At 38.7% G+C, this 14,630-nt stretch overlaps 1 protein-coding gene across 1 annotated transcript in view; it reads right to left on the minus strand.

Moving 5' to 3' along the window:
- The window catches only part of ATF6 (activating transcription factor 6), a 209,362-nt gene that overhangs the window by 119,202 nt on the left and 75,530 nt on the right, over positions 1-14,630 (minus strand). The window contains exons 11-12 of the mRNA XM_036103526.2: positions 11,031-11,144; positions 9,835-9,934 (exon numbers count right to left, since the gene is read on the minus strand). Of these exons, the coding sequence (XP_035959419.1) occupies positions 9,835-9,934; positions 11,031-11,144 (214 nt within the window). The remainder of the gene's footprint in view (positions 1-9,834; positions 9,935-11,030; positions 11,145-14,630) is intronic.

Here is a 14,630-nt window from a genome sequence, read left to right on the forward strand (position 1 = left end):
ATATTATTTGAACAATATAACTTTATAATTCCATTTACCTCTTGTGTTCTTATGTCTTATATTTTACTTCTACATAAAGCTATAAACCCATAACAAACTGTTAACACGTTTTGATTAAAAAAATAATCTTTTAAGGGCGCCTGGGTGGCTCAGTTGGTTAAGCGACTGCCTTCAGCTCAGGTCATGATCCTGGAGTCCCGGGATCGAGTCCCACATCAGGCTCCCTGCTCAGCAGGGAGTCTGCTTCTCCCTCTGACCCTCCTCCCTCTCACGCTCTGTCTCTCATTCTCTCTCTTGCAAATAAATAAAATCTTAAAAAAAAAAAAAAATTTAAAAAAAATAATCTTTTAAAGACATTTATATACACATACACTTATAAAATAAAGATACTTTTTATAAAAAGACCATTTATTTTTACCAGATATTTGCCCATTCTGGTGCTCTTCCTTCCTGCTAATCTGGAGTTGTATCTGCTATCATTTCCCTTACTCTAAAAAATTTTTAGCATTTCTTAGAGAGCAGATCTTCCAGAGGAAAATTATCTCAGTTTTTATCCGTCTGAAAATGTCTTGATTTTGCCTTCATTTTGAAAGGTATTTTCAGGAATGTTCCCCTTTACCTTTTCTAGACTCGCAATCTAGAAAGAGGGTAGAATTATGAAATGGGATGAACAAAATCAAGGACATAATGCTAAGAGATCACAGAAATTTCAAAGAAATGGCAATTCATCAAATTTACTGCATATCTTTAACTAGACTATTGGATCCTCTTAAGCATCTGAAAGGAGTGGCTGTGAGGAAAAAAGAGGGTTGAAATGAGGAAAGAAGACTAAGCAGAGCAGTTACAATGCTCTATGCTAAGAAAGAGAATCCACGAATTCTTTATATGTTTTCGTATTGACAACAGCATAAGCAGAATGATCCTTCTCCTTCTGACCAAGAACTTCTTTTACCCTTGACAAATACAGATTCATCCTTCTCATTCCTTTTTCTGTAATAGCTAAGAGCCCCACATTTCTGACCATTACCTAAGTTCATTACAGAAAAATATGCACCCAAGATGGCAGAGAAAAAGATAATACTTCAGTTTAAACTACATATCACCTCATGTCCAAAGGCTGTGACATTAAAACAAGATTATCTTCTTTGCATTAAAATTCCTTAAAGATTAAAGAACACCAAACACCCCTTACATAGTAAATAAACTATTCATTTACCTAATGGAAAGGAAAAAAATAACATGAAAAAGTTTATCAAAAGATAAGGCAAAAAACTCATTTAGGCCAAGAATTTTCATCTAATTCTTCATAAAGTCCATTATACCTCCTCTGTGGAATTATTCACTGGCAATTACCTGCCCCCTTCTTGCTCTTCCCCCTGTATGGCAAGGGACGGAAGCCTGAAAACTATATTACCCAAAGTTTTTGGCCATCAGGGTTGATATAATTTAGGTACTGCCAATAAGATATGATTGCACCAGGTTCGGAAAGGCAAAGAGAGACAGAGTCCATTCTTCCTCCACCCAGTGGCAGCGATGTGTAGTCTTCGGCAGACGGGAGTTTTTGTGGTACTAGACACTGCATTCCGATGCCAGTAAGCAGCTGTGTTTGGGCTTCTGAGGTAACTGTGACACTGGTAATAACTGCCTGTAGCCTCCAGGGGTACTAACAACCAACGGAACTGCCATAATACACGAACAAAACGTATCAGAGAGGCCCACACTGGATATTCATAGAATCTCAAAGCTTGAGCTCATCTAGACTAACCCTCATTATTTTATTGATGAAAACAGCCCCATAACGGTTAGAAGTCCATGTTTCTCAATATCCTTTTAGTGTACTTGTGAACATATCACATACTGCTTCCAATTAGTTTCCAAATAATCAAATATCTAAGGTGTTTCCATTAGCATATAAACATGCAAACCTGGTGAAATATATCCCATCTAAAAATAAAACCTCCTCTTTAATTCTTACAGCCACTCCATTTCCCTGCTCCTATTAATGGGGATCATCCTAAAATAATTTTCTCTACTTCTTCATTTATTAGTACTTTCTGAAATCCACATCAGTCAAGCTCTGTCATTGCCATTCCAATGAAATATTCATCAAGGTCACTAACAAGTTCTAATAATCAAATCCAATGGTAAATTTCTCAGTCCTCATCTTAATCATTATCTTTTAGCTTTAGTTAACAGTTAATCACATCCCCTTCTTATACAACTTTCTTTGGGTTTTGGGACACTATTATCCTACATTTTTTCCTGTCCTATGGGCCAACCACTCCTCTTCCTTCTCAAGTGCTTATTCTTCCTTCTCTTTCATCCTCTAATGTTAGAGTTGGCCCAGGGCTCAGTTCCATACCTCTTTCCTTTTTACCTTCTCTCGAGCTGATATCATCCCAGACTAAACTTCCAGTCTTGACCTCTCCCCTAAACACCAAAGCTGGATAACTGTCCACTTGACTCTCTCCCTGACTGTTGTAGTCATACTGAACTTGAGATATTTAAATCTTTTTTCTTCTATTTAAATCTCTTGATTCGTGCCTCCAACTCTTCCTTCCCTAGTCTCAGTCTCAGTAAATAGCATCACCATTCCTCCAGTAGCTAAGGCACAGAAATTATCATTGATACCTTCTAATTTTATCAGTAATTTCCAACAGCTCTACTTTCAAGATATATTTGGAATTCGAATACTTTCCCCCACCTTCACATCTACCATACTAGTAAGGGCGGCAATGATCTCTCACTAGCCTACCAAAAGGGCTTCTTAACTGGTTTCCCTACTTCTACTCATGTTCCCTCCAAAGTCTACTCTGTGCAGCAGCAGTTAGAGACATCCTTTAAAAATTCAATGTTTATAGCAGCAATGTCCACAACAGCCAAACTATGGAAAGAGCCCAGATGTCCATCAACAGATGAATGGATAAAGAAGATATGATATGTTCACAGATATATTCAGAACATTCCATCCCAAAGAACAGAATGCACATTCTTCTCTAGTGCCCATGGAACATTTTCCAGAATAGATCTATCCTAGGTCAAAATCAGGTCTCAACCGGTACCAAAAGATTGGGATCATTCCCTGCATATTTTCGGACTACAATGCTTTGAAACTAGAACTCAATCACAAGAGGAAAGACAGAAAGACCTCAAATACATGGAGGCTACAGAGCATCCTACTAAGGAATGAATGGGTCAACCAGGAAATTAAAGAAGAATTTAAAAAATTCATGGAAACAAATGAAAATGAAAACACAACTGTTCAAAATCTTTGGGATGCTTGCAAAGGCGGTCCTAAGAGGAAAGTATATAGCAATTCAAGCCTTTCTCAAGAAACAAGAAAGGTCTCAAATATACAACCTAACCCTATACCTAAAGGAGCTGGAGAAAGAACAGCAAATAAAGCCTAAACCCAGCAGGAGAAAAGAAATAATAAAGATCAGAGCAGAAATCAATGAAATAGAAACCAAAAGAACAGTAGAACAGATCAACAAAACTAGGAGCTGGTTCTTTGAAAGAATTAATAAGATTGATAAACCCCTGGCCAGACTTACCAAAAAGAAAAGAGAAAGGACCCAAATAAATAAAATCATGAATGAAAGAGGAGAGATCACAACCAACACCAAAGAAATACAAACAATTACAAGAACATATTATGAGCAACTATATGCCAGCAAATTAGATAATCTGGAAGAAATGGATGCATTCCTAGAGATGTATAAACTACCAAAACTGAACCAGGAAGAAACAGAAAACCTGAACAGACCCATAACCACTAAGAAATTGAAGCAGTAATCAAAAATCTCCCAACAAACAAGAGCCCAGGGCCAGGTGGCTTCCCAGGGGAATTCTACCAAACATTTAAAGAACTAATACCTATTCTTCTGAAACTGTTCCAAAAAATAGAGATGGAAAGAAAACTTCCAAACTCGTTTTATAAGGCCAGCATTACCTTGATCCCAAAATCAAAGACCCCATCAAAAAGGAGAATTACAGACCAATATCTCTGATGAACATGGATGCAAAAATTCTCACCAAAATACTAGCCAATAGGATCCAACTGTACATTAAAAGGATCATTCACCACGACCAAGTGGGATTTACTCCTGGGCTGCAAGGTTGGTTCAACATCCGGAAATCAATCAATGTCATACAATACATTAATAAAAGAAAGAACAAGAACCATATGATCCTCTCAGTAAATGCAGAAAAAGCATTTGACAAAGTACAGTATCCTTTCTTGGTTAAAACTCCTCACAGTGTAGGGATGGAGGGTACAGACCTCAATATCATAAAAGCCATCTATGAAAAACCTACAGCGAATATCATTCTCAATGGGGAAAAACTGAGAGCTTTCCCCCTAAGGTCAGGAACGCGGCAGGGATATCCACTATCACCACTGCTATTCAACATAGTATTAGAAGTCCTAGCCACAGCAATCAGACAACAAAAAGAAATCAAAGGCAACCGAATCGGCAAAGAAGAAGTCAAACTCTCACTCTTTGCAGATGATATGATACTCTATGTGGAAAACCCAAAAGACTCCACCCCAAAACTGCTAGAACTCATACAGGAATTTAGTCAAGTGGCAGGATATAAAATCAATGCACAGAAATCAGTGGCATTCCTATACACCAACAACAAGACAGAAGAAAGAGAAATTAAGGATTCGATCCCATTTACAATCGCACCCAAAACCATAAGACACCTAGAAATAAATCTAACCAAAGAGGCAAAGGATCTGTACTCAGAAAACTATAAAATACTGATGAAAGAAATTGAGGAAGACACAAAGAAATGGAAAAACGTTCCATGCTCATGGACTGGAAGAACAAATACTGTGAAGATGTCAATGCTACCTAGAGCAATCTACGCATTCAATGCAATCCCCATCAAAATACCATCCACTTTCTTCAAAGAAATGGAACAAATAATCCTAAAATTTGTATGGAACCAGAAAAGACCCCGAATGGCCAGAGGAATGTTGAAAAAGAAAAGCAAAGCTGGTGGCATCACAATTCCGGACTTCCAGCTCTATTACAAAGCTGTCATCATCAAGACAGTATGGTACTGGCACAAAAACAGACACATAGATCAATGGAACAGAAGAGAGACCCCAGAAATGGACCCTCAACTCTATGGTCAACTAATCTTCAACAAAGCAGGAAAGAATGTCCAATGGAAAAAAGACAGTCTCTTCAACAAATGGTGTTGGGAAAATTGGGACAGCCACATGCACAAGAATGAAACTGGACCATTTCCTTACACCACACACAAAAATAGACTCAAAATGATATTATGCAGCCATCAAAAGGAATGAGATCTTGCCATTTGCAACAACGTGGATGGAACTGGAGGGTATTATGCTGAGCGAAATAAGTCAAACAGAGAAAGACATGTATCATATGACCTCACTGATATGAGGAATTCTTAATCTCAGGAAACAAACTGAGGGTTGCTGGAGTGGGGGGTGGGGTGGGAGGGATGGGGTGACTGGGTGATGGACACTGGGGAGGGTATGTGTTCTGGTAAGCGCTGTGAATTGTGCAAGACTGTTGAATCTCAGATCTGTACCTCTGAAACAAATAATGCAATAGATGTTAAGAAAGAAAAAAAGAAGAAGAAGAATGTAGCAGGAGGGGAAGAATGAAGGGGGGGAAATCGGAGGGGGAGAAGAACCATGAGAGACGATGGACTCTGAAAAACAAACTGAGGGTTCTAGAGGGGAGGGGGGTGGGAGGATGGGTTAGCCTGGTGATGGGTATTGAGGAGGGCACGTTCTGCATGGAGCACTGGGTGTTATGCACAAACAATGAATCATGGAACACTATATCTAAAACTAATGATGTAATGTATGGGGATTAACATAACAATAAAAAAAATTAAAAAAAAAATTAAAAAAATAAAAGCAGTGTGACCCTGACCAAAAAAAAAAAAGTAGACTCAAAATGGATGAAAGACCTAAATGTGAGACAGGAGTCCATCAAAATCCTAGAGCAGAACACAGGCAGCAACCTCTTCGACCTCAGCCGCAGCAACTTCTTCCTAGAAACATCGCCAAAGGCAAGGGAAGCAAGGGCAAAAATGAACTATTGGGACTTCATCAAGATAAAAAGCTTCTGCACAGCAAAGGAAACAGTCAACAAAACCAAAAGACAACCGACAGAATGGGAGAAGATATTTGCAAATGACATATCAGATAAAGGGCTAGAATCCAAAATCTATAATGAACTTAACAAACTCAACACCCAAAGAATAAATAATCCAATGAAAAAATGGGCAGAAGACATGAACAGACATTTTTCCAAAGAAGACATCCAAATGGCCAACAGACACATGAAAAAGTGCTCAACATTGCTCGGCATCAGGGAAACCCAAATCAAAACCTCAATGAGATACCACCTCACACCAGTCAGAATGGCTAAAATTAAGTCAGGAAATGACAGATGTTGGCGAGGATGCGCAGAAAGGGGAACCCTCCTATGCTGTTGGTGGGAATGCAAGCTGGTGCAGCCACTCTGGAAAACAGTATGGAGGTTCCTCAAAAAGTTAAAAACAGAGCTACCCTACGACCCAGCAATTGCACTACTGGGTATTTACCCCAAAGATACAAATGTAGGGATCCAAAGGGGTACGTGCACCCCAATGTTTATAGCAGCAATGTCCACAATAGCCAAACTATGGAAAGAGCCGAGATGTCCATCAACAGATGAATGGATAAAGAAGATGTGGTATATATATACTAATGGAATATTATGCAGCCATCAAAAAAAAAAAACCAACAAAACACAAAATCTTGCCATTTGCAACGACGTGGATGGAAACTAGAGGGTATTATGCTAGGTGAAATAAGTCAATCAGAGAAAGACACGTATCATATGATCTCACTGACATGAGAAATCCTTAATCTCAGGAAACAAACGGAGGGTTGCTGGAGTGGTGGGGGGTGGGAGGGATGGGGTAGCTGGGTGATAAGACACTGGAGAGGGTATATGCTATGGTGAGCACTGTGAATTGTTTAAGACTGTTGAAGTACAGACCTGTACCTCTGAAACAAATAATACATTATATGTTTAAAAAAAAAAAAAAGGAAGAAGATAGCAGGAGGGGAAGAATGAAGGGGGGGGAAATCGGAGGGGGAGATGAACCATGAGAGACTATGGACTCTGAGAAACAAACTGAGGGTTCTAGAGGGGAGGTGGGTGGGGGCATGGGTTAGCCTGGTGATGGGTATTAAAGAGGGCACGTATTGAATGGAGCACTGGGTGTTATACGCAAACAATGAATCATGGAACACTACATCAAAAACTAATGATGTAATGTATGGTGATTAACATAACATAGTAAAATAAAATTTAAAAAAATAAGAAGAAGATGTGGTGTATATATACAATGGAATACTACTCAGCCATCAAAAAAATGGAATCTTGCCATTTGCAATGATGTAGATAGAACTAGAAGGTATGATGCTAAGTGAAATAGGTCAATCAGAGAAAGACAATTATCATATGATCTCACTCATATGTGGAATTTAAGAAACAAAACAGAGGATAGGGGAAGACAGGGAAAAATAAAACAAGATGAAATCAGAGAGAAGGAGATAAACCATAAGAGACTCTTAAGCATAGGAAACAAACTGAGGGTTGCTGGAGGGGAGGGGGGTAAGGAGATGGGGTAACTGAGTGATGGACATTAAGGAGGGCATGTGATGTAACAAGCACTGGGTATTAGATATAACTGATGAATCACTGACCTCTACCTCTGAAACTAATAATACACTATATCTTAATTAACTGAATCTAAATTTTAAAAAAAAGAAAACTACGCCTAGTCACATTACAGTCAATTTGCTGAAAAGAAGAGAAAATCTTGGGGGAAAATCAAGTCACTCCCCAGCTCAAACCTCTCAATGCTTCTCACCATAGCCTATGAGGCTGGATACGAATTAGCCTCTGCTGCCTCCCTCATGTCATCGTCTACTATTCTACCCTTAGACATTGCAGTCCAGCCTTATACAATTTCTTGATGTTTCTCAATTATGCAGACTGTTTCCTCCTGAGAGGCTTCATATTTGCTGTTCCCCTTTTTCTCCAGATTTTCCCTTGGATCTTTACACCGTTCGCTCCTTCATTTTTTGCTATTGCAAAAGCAATGTTCTCACCAAACCGTTTTCTTCTTCCTGAGCACTCGGAAGACTACATTTGCCTAACCTATACTGCAAGAGAGACCATGAAAAGTCACAGAGTTTTAGTCAACTGAACATTGGCTAAAGTCCAGACTGGATCCCTAAAACGTTCTGCACAATCTTCCAAGCTCTCTCTTCCCCAACATCCAAAGCTAGAGGCAAAGAATTTCAAGTTGTTGGGGCCACAAAGTGGAAAGAACCTGGATTCCTTAGTCACTGCTTGAAGGAAAGCCATCCTAGAGAGCTCTATCAGACTTGTGTAGGTGAGAAATAAATTTTTATTCCATTAAGCTATTGAGATTTTGAAGCTAGTTTTTACCACACCTAGCATTAATTACCTTGACAATAGCTTACTCAAGTGCTCTTTGGAGAAGCCTTCTCTAGAATGGCTATTCAATCTAAAATAGCCACTCATCTCTCAATTTAACGTCTAATCTCCAAGCCCACTTTTTCTTTAGAGAACTTATCTCTAGTTCTGAGTATATTTAAATATTTATTTATTTTTTTCCTTTGTGATGAGAACTTTAAAGATAGACTCTCTTACTAAGTTCCAAATATACAAATACAGTATTATTAACTATAGTCACCATGCTATGTATTGTAGCCTTATAACCTACTTATTTTTTAACTAGAAATTTGTACCTTTTGACCCTCTCTGCCTATTTCACGCACCCCCCTACCCGCCGGCCTCTGTATCTGTTCTCTGCATCAAGAGTTCAGTTTTTGTTTTAGTTGTATTTTTTAAATTGATTCCACATATAAGGGAGATCATATGGTATTTGTCTTTCACTTTACTTGTTTATTGCTTATCTATCCCACCAGAATGTAAGTTCCATGAAGGCAGGGATTTTATCGCACTCACGACTATATTCCCAGGATTTAGAACCATACCTGACTCTTTATTACTACCATAGGTAATGTTTGTTGGGAGCTTAGAATGTGCCAGTTGCTAGTCTAAGTGCTTCAAAAGTAATAATGAATATCTGATGGATGATGGAATGACTACAAACGGTGCTTTGTGGTAAACATTAAAATGGAAGCCCAACTGGGGCGCCTGATTGGCTCAGTAGGTAGAGCATGTGACTCTTGATCTCAGGGTTCTAAATTCAAGCCCCACACTGGGTGTAGAGATTACTTAAAAATAAAATCCTAAAAAAAAAAAAAAAAAAGATGGAAGCCCAGCTCAATAGGTTCTAAATTAGAATTGTCATTAACCTATAGCCAGACCCACATGTCTAAGTTCAAAAATGCTCTCCAGGAAGATGTGCCTCCATTTCCAAGCTGTGCTATGTGTCAAAACCTTCTTTCTGAAAAGCTCTAAGAACAGAGGAGATAAACAGTACCATTTACCACACCATCTGTACCAAAAACATCTGACACAGATGTCCATGCACAGGAACCCCTGGCTTGAAAGTAAAGCTGGGGGAGAGAGCAGGAAGGAGCACCAGGCCCAAGCGAGAACTACTGGCGCTCTAACACCTGGGACAAGGGCTTCAGTGGCAGCGACGGCCGCACCGGAGCCGCAGAAAAGGCAGTGGGAAGTGACTGAAGTTCAAGTGTCCCAAGTTTTTCATGGACGAAAGCAACCCATCTGAGGGAAGATGCCGGCCAATATGTCAACCATTGTTCAAAGACACGCAGAAACAAACCTGAAGAATACGGGTTTTCTGCTGATTATTCGTCATTCTTCTTGACTTGGTCCTTTCCACTTCATGCCTGTGAACCCATCCTCGAAGTTCATGATTTAACCTACAAAACAGCTTAGTTAACTAAGCATACTTCAGAGAAATAAATGTCTCACCTTTGGTTAAAAATGAATTTAATCACATTCTGTAAGTTCCAAATAGCATCCCTAGTGCCTGATGATTCAATATTCCTTTTTGATTTGAAAAAGCTAAGATACTAATGTTATTTTTAATACAACATGCATTTTTATATAGTAGCCTCCTCAATCATGAGTTCAGATTTAAAAAAAAAGAAAACATAACTAAATACCTTCCAAATATAAAAACTGAATGCAAAGGTTTTTTTCACAAGAGTACTTCCTGTTTCTGCTCTTGGGCTACATACACACAAACACTGGAGACAATGAAGAGCATTTAGTAAATTACAGGATCCTACCGGCAAATGAATGCATTAAAGCCTCTGAAAATCATGCTCTTTTGGGAGAAGGAAAAGAATGAACTCAATTGCTCAGGGGAAAAAAAAAAAGGAAAGAAATAAATTTCAACGCACTATAACCAAAATTTCCAACACTGCAAATAAAAAAAAAGGACTAGTTCAAATGTAGGTTCCATTTATTGTGCTTACTTTTTACAGCAGTTGTGAAGATGTCAGACCATGCTTACTTAACTAGAGTTGATTACTACTTAAAAAAACTGAAGCAATTTTTTAAGTTCAAGAATAGAATCCAAAATCACAGGAAAATATTCAAGGGAAAAGTAGATAAGGAAAGGTAAGGTGTGCCCTAATGGGAAAATATCTCCAGAATCACTTCTCTTCAAATTGTTATCTCCTAACTTGAAGAAAAAGGGCACCTTCTGCTATGAATGTTACCACTTCTCAAATCTAACATCCTAAATTTTTATATTAGTCTCATTCTGCAGTTTTCAAATAAGGCATATTTAAGTATGCAACCCCAATACTATCATGCGAAATAGACCCATCACCATCTTTATCAGGTTGGTGGGGAAACTGGACAACAACTGATATGCCTATGATCATCCAACAAATAATCAGAGCTTCTCTCAGGTCACTTAACTAATCTGAACCAATAGTTTTCTAGGTTCCAAAGCTAAACCCAAGAACCCACTCTGATATTTGTGTAACAATCTACAACACTCACCTGAGAGATTCTGTGGTGTTAATCAGGGGCTGACAAGGAGGTGGAGGAATATAGAGTAATGGTTCTTCACTTAGCACCATGAGGGCCTTGTCATTTGAAACAGAATGATCATATCTGAAAAACATATGCACAAAATCCATCTCCTTGTGTCTTAAATTCCTTAGTTTGCTACAAGAAAATCATTACTAGTATTAACTTTTTAGGGAAATAAAAATATAGTAAATGGGATATGCCACAAGAGAGAAGCAAATGCAACAGAAAACGAGGGAAGTATAGACACAGACCATGTAGCACAAATGTCACTTTCCAATTTTCTGCAGATTGTCATGGTAATTCACATTTATCTAGCCACCATTTATTGAGCAATTACTATGTGCCCCAAACTAAGGAAACAATGCTAACACATGGTCCGTGTCTTCAGTGAGCTCGAGGCATACACAGTGCTGCTGGAACAGAGGTGACACAGTAATGGGGGGATTTGGGGGGAAGGACCCACTGACTGATAGGAAAGACATTATGTGAACAGACTAAAGTTTTGTGGTCATTCACAATTCTGTGATAACAAAACTGAAGTTTCCTTAAAACTGTGTGTGGCAGGGGTAAGGAGAAGCATAAAACACTTGGTGAGAGAGAAGTGAAAAGTGTTGAAAAGTTGAATATAAATTTTAGAATCATGGAAGAATCCAAGTCACTAATAAAACACCAAAGTAATATTAACCAGTTACTCCATTAGCTTCAAAATATATACTTTCCTAACCGTCACACTGAATTCATATCCATGGTGTGATGGAGGGAGCAGAACCTAGGCTGAAAATCAGAAGTGGAGCTGGGGGCATTACTGCTATTTAGTCTCTTCAGTCTGCTATTTTAACCTTTCTCATTAAAAAATCTTAGATCTGTCTTGAATTTCTTTATATTCAATGCTCTAGATTTAGAAAACTAGATATTTAGCTAAAACCCAAGAAGAAAAAATGTAAACACAAAATCAGACATGGCTAAATTCACAGTTTTCATTAATTCATTCAACCAATACCAACTGTGTGCCAGGTACAATGCTAGGAATCCAACGGGGAGCAAGAAAAATGAAGTCTCTATCTTCAAAGACCTTAAGGAGGAAGATGGACCAAATATGAGAACAAACACATAAAATAAATCCAAATTAAGGAAGAATCTAACTAGAAATAGAAAACCAATGGCAGTCTCTAGATAAAATGGTCTGAGGAGATGGTATTTAAGTCGAGGCCTAAAGGATGAGAAGAAGCCAGTACTACAGAAACTTGGGAAAGAGTGTTCTGGACAGATGCAGGTGGGGAGACGGCCGTCTTCAGGAACTTAAAGAAGACCACTCACCAGCTGAAGAGTTGTGAGCAAGTGAGGGAAGCACAAGACAAGGTTAGAAACAGAAACCAGGGGGTGCCTGGGTGTTTCAGCTGGTTAAGCGTCTGACTTCAGCTCAGGTCATGACCTCAGGGTCCTGGGATGGAGCCCCATGTCAGCTCCCTGCTCAATGGGGAGTCTGCTTCCCCTCTCCCTTTCCCTCTGCCCTTCTGCCTGCTCGTCCTCTCTGTCTCTCTCTCTCAAATGAAGAAATCATAAAAAAAAAAAAAAAAAGGAGAGACCAGATTATGATAAGGCATTACTTAAGGAGAGAAGTGATATATTTCAGTGTATGCCTGCACCCTGCCATTGTACCAAAAATAGATCCAGTGGAGGCCACAGGGGAAGCTGGGAGACCAGTCAGGAGAGAGCTATAATCCAGGCAAGAGCTGAAGACAGCAGGACTAAGGTGCTGGCAGCGAAGATGGAGAGCATGAACCAGTGCAAGATACTTTTTGGGAAGAATATCAATGGTACTTGTTGAAAGGGAGGAATCAGGGTTTCTGGCTAAGCAACAGGACGAGGAAGACTGTTGTGGAGAAGAGGCTGGAGGATGAACACAAAAAGGCACCTAGAGTTCCGCCATGCATGTGTTAAGTTTGAAATGTTAAAAAAAAAAAAAAAAAAAGAAACGTCAAGAAAACTACTGGGGTAGAGCAGCCTGGAGACTCAGAAGAGAAGTCTGGATGGGAAACATAAATTTGGGAGTTGTCAGGATACAGAGATAGGGACTGTGTGCTAAATTACGGATGAGTCACATAAGCAGAAAGAAAACTAAAAAGTCCACAGTTCCAGACGATGAGATTTGGATAAAGGAGGAGCCCAGAAAGATGACTGAAACAGAGGCCCGTGAAAAAGAAGGAAACTGAAAAATGTAGCAACACAATGGAGAATGTTTCAAGGAAGGAAGGATCCACACAGCCAGATGCTGAGGAAAGATCAAGATAAAGACAGAAGTTTCCACTGAATTTGTCAACACTGAAATAACTGGCCTCCTTGACAAAAATAATTTTGGCAGACTGAAAAACTAACTTTAAGAGAAAAGTTACAGACTTCTCTGTATGCCACACACCATGGGGAAAAAAGCAACAGCTCAGGATATACGCATCATTCTTCCCTGCAAGTTGCACCAGAACATTCTCCATGTCTCCTCCTCTGCCTCTGAGAGTTAAACTGTTTGGAATAACACAGAGATGGTGGTGCACAGGTAGTAACTGCACAGAAATCACCCTAAAATTAAGTGTTGAGAGAAAAGAAAAAAAACCTCTCCCTTGTATGGGTAAATTCTAAATGCCTACAAGAGGAGGCTGTTTGCTACACTTAAAAAAAACAACAACAACAACAACAAAAACCAAAGACCTGTCACATGTGCCTTAGTTTAAAAAATCAGGCCTTCATACTTACAAAAATATAAATGCTATTATCCATCAGAGAAATCTAAAATTACTTCTGAAGATATATTTTTGATCTATAATTTTATTTCCACATGATAAACTCTAGTATAATGACTTCTGCATATCTGTGCTAACTGGCTTTGTTCTATCAGCCAAAAATATTCTTCGGAAAAGAAAAAAAAATCTGATAGGAGAAATACCAGGAAAGGAACTGGGTGGAGCTTAAGGGAAAAGAAAAGGGAGAATCTAAGCCAACATGCAATCTGGAGACAATCAGATCCACACTAATCCTGAGACGGTCGGAGTCCTAAGCTGCTTGCAAACTATTTCATATCAATAGCCACCGCTTGAGCAAATAAATCACTGAAGTAAAGGGCAGTGCTAGGGAGGTAGAATTAATGAGAATCCCTGGAATAAAGACAGGTTCTGGCTGATGCCTTCTACGAAGGGCAACCATTCCTTCTCTTTTATCCAAGACAGTCCTGGATTTATGCCTGATGTCCTGATGTAATTATTACTTAGCACTACCTTCCATTCTTTTTTTTTTTTTTTTTACTACCTTCCATTCTTAAAAGTATCCCAGTTTGGTTGACAAATTATATGGTCATCTTATTATAAACTATACATTTCTAAAACTGAAAACATATATGCATTTAATTACTAAATGCTAAGAGAATGCAATGTTATAAATTATGGGATTACAATCTACTCCTTTTTTATTTGAACCAGTTCTCATAATTCTCCTAAAAATTGAAACATAATAAAAAGTAAGCTGCATTAAAAAATAAACAAAGTGTCATGGCTGTGTATAAATAAACCAACTAAAATG

Source organism: Halichoerus grypus, chromosome 7 (genome assembly GCF_964656455.1).
Source record: "Halichoerus grypus chromosome 7, mHalGry1.hap1.1, whole genome shotgun sequence".
NCBI classification, from domain to species: domain Eukaryota; kingdom Metazoa; phylum Chordata; class Mammalia; order Carnivora; family Phocidae; genus Halichoerus; species Halichoerus grypus.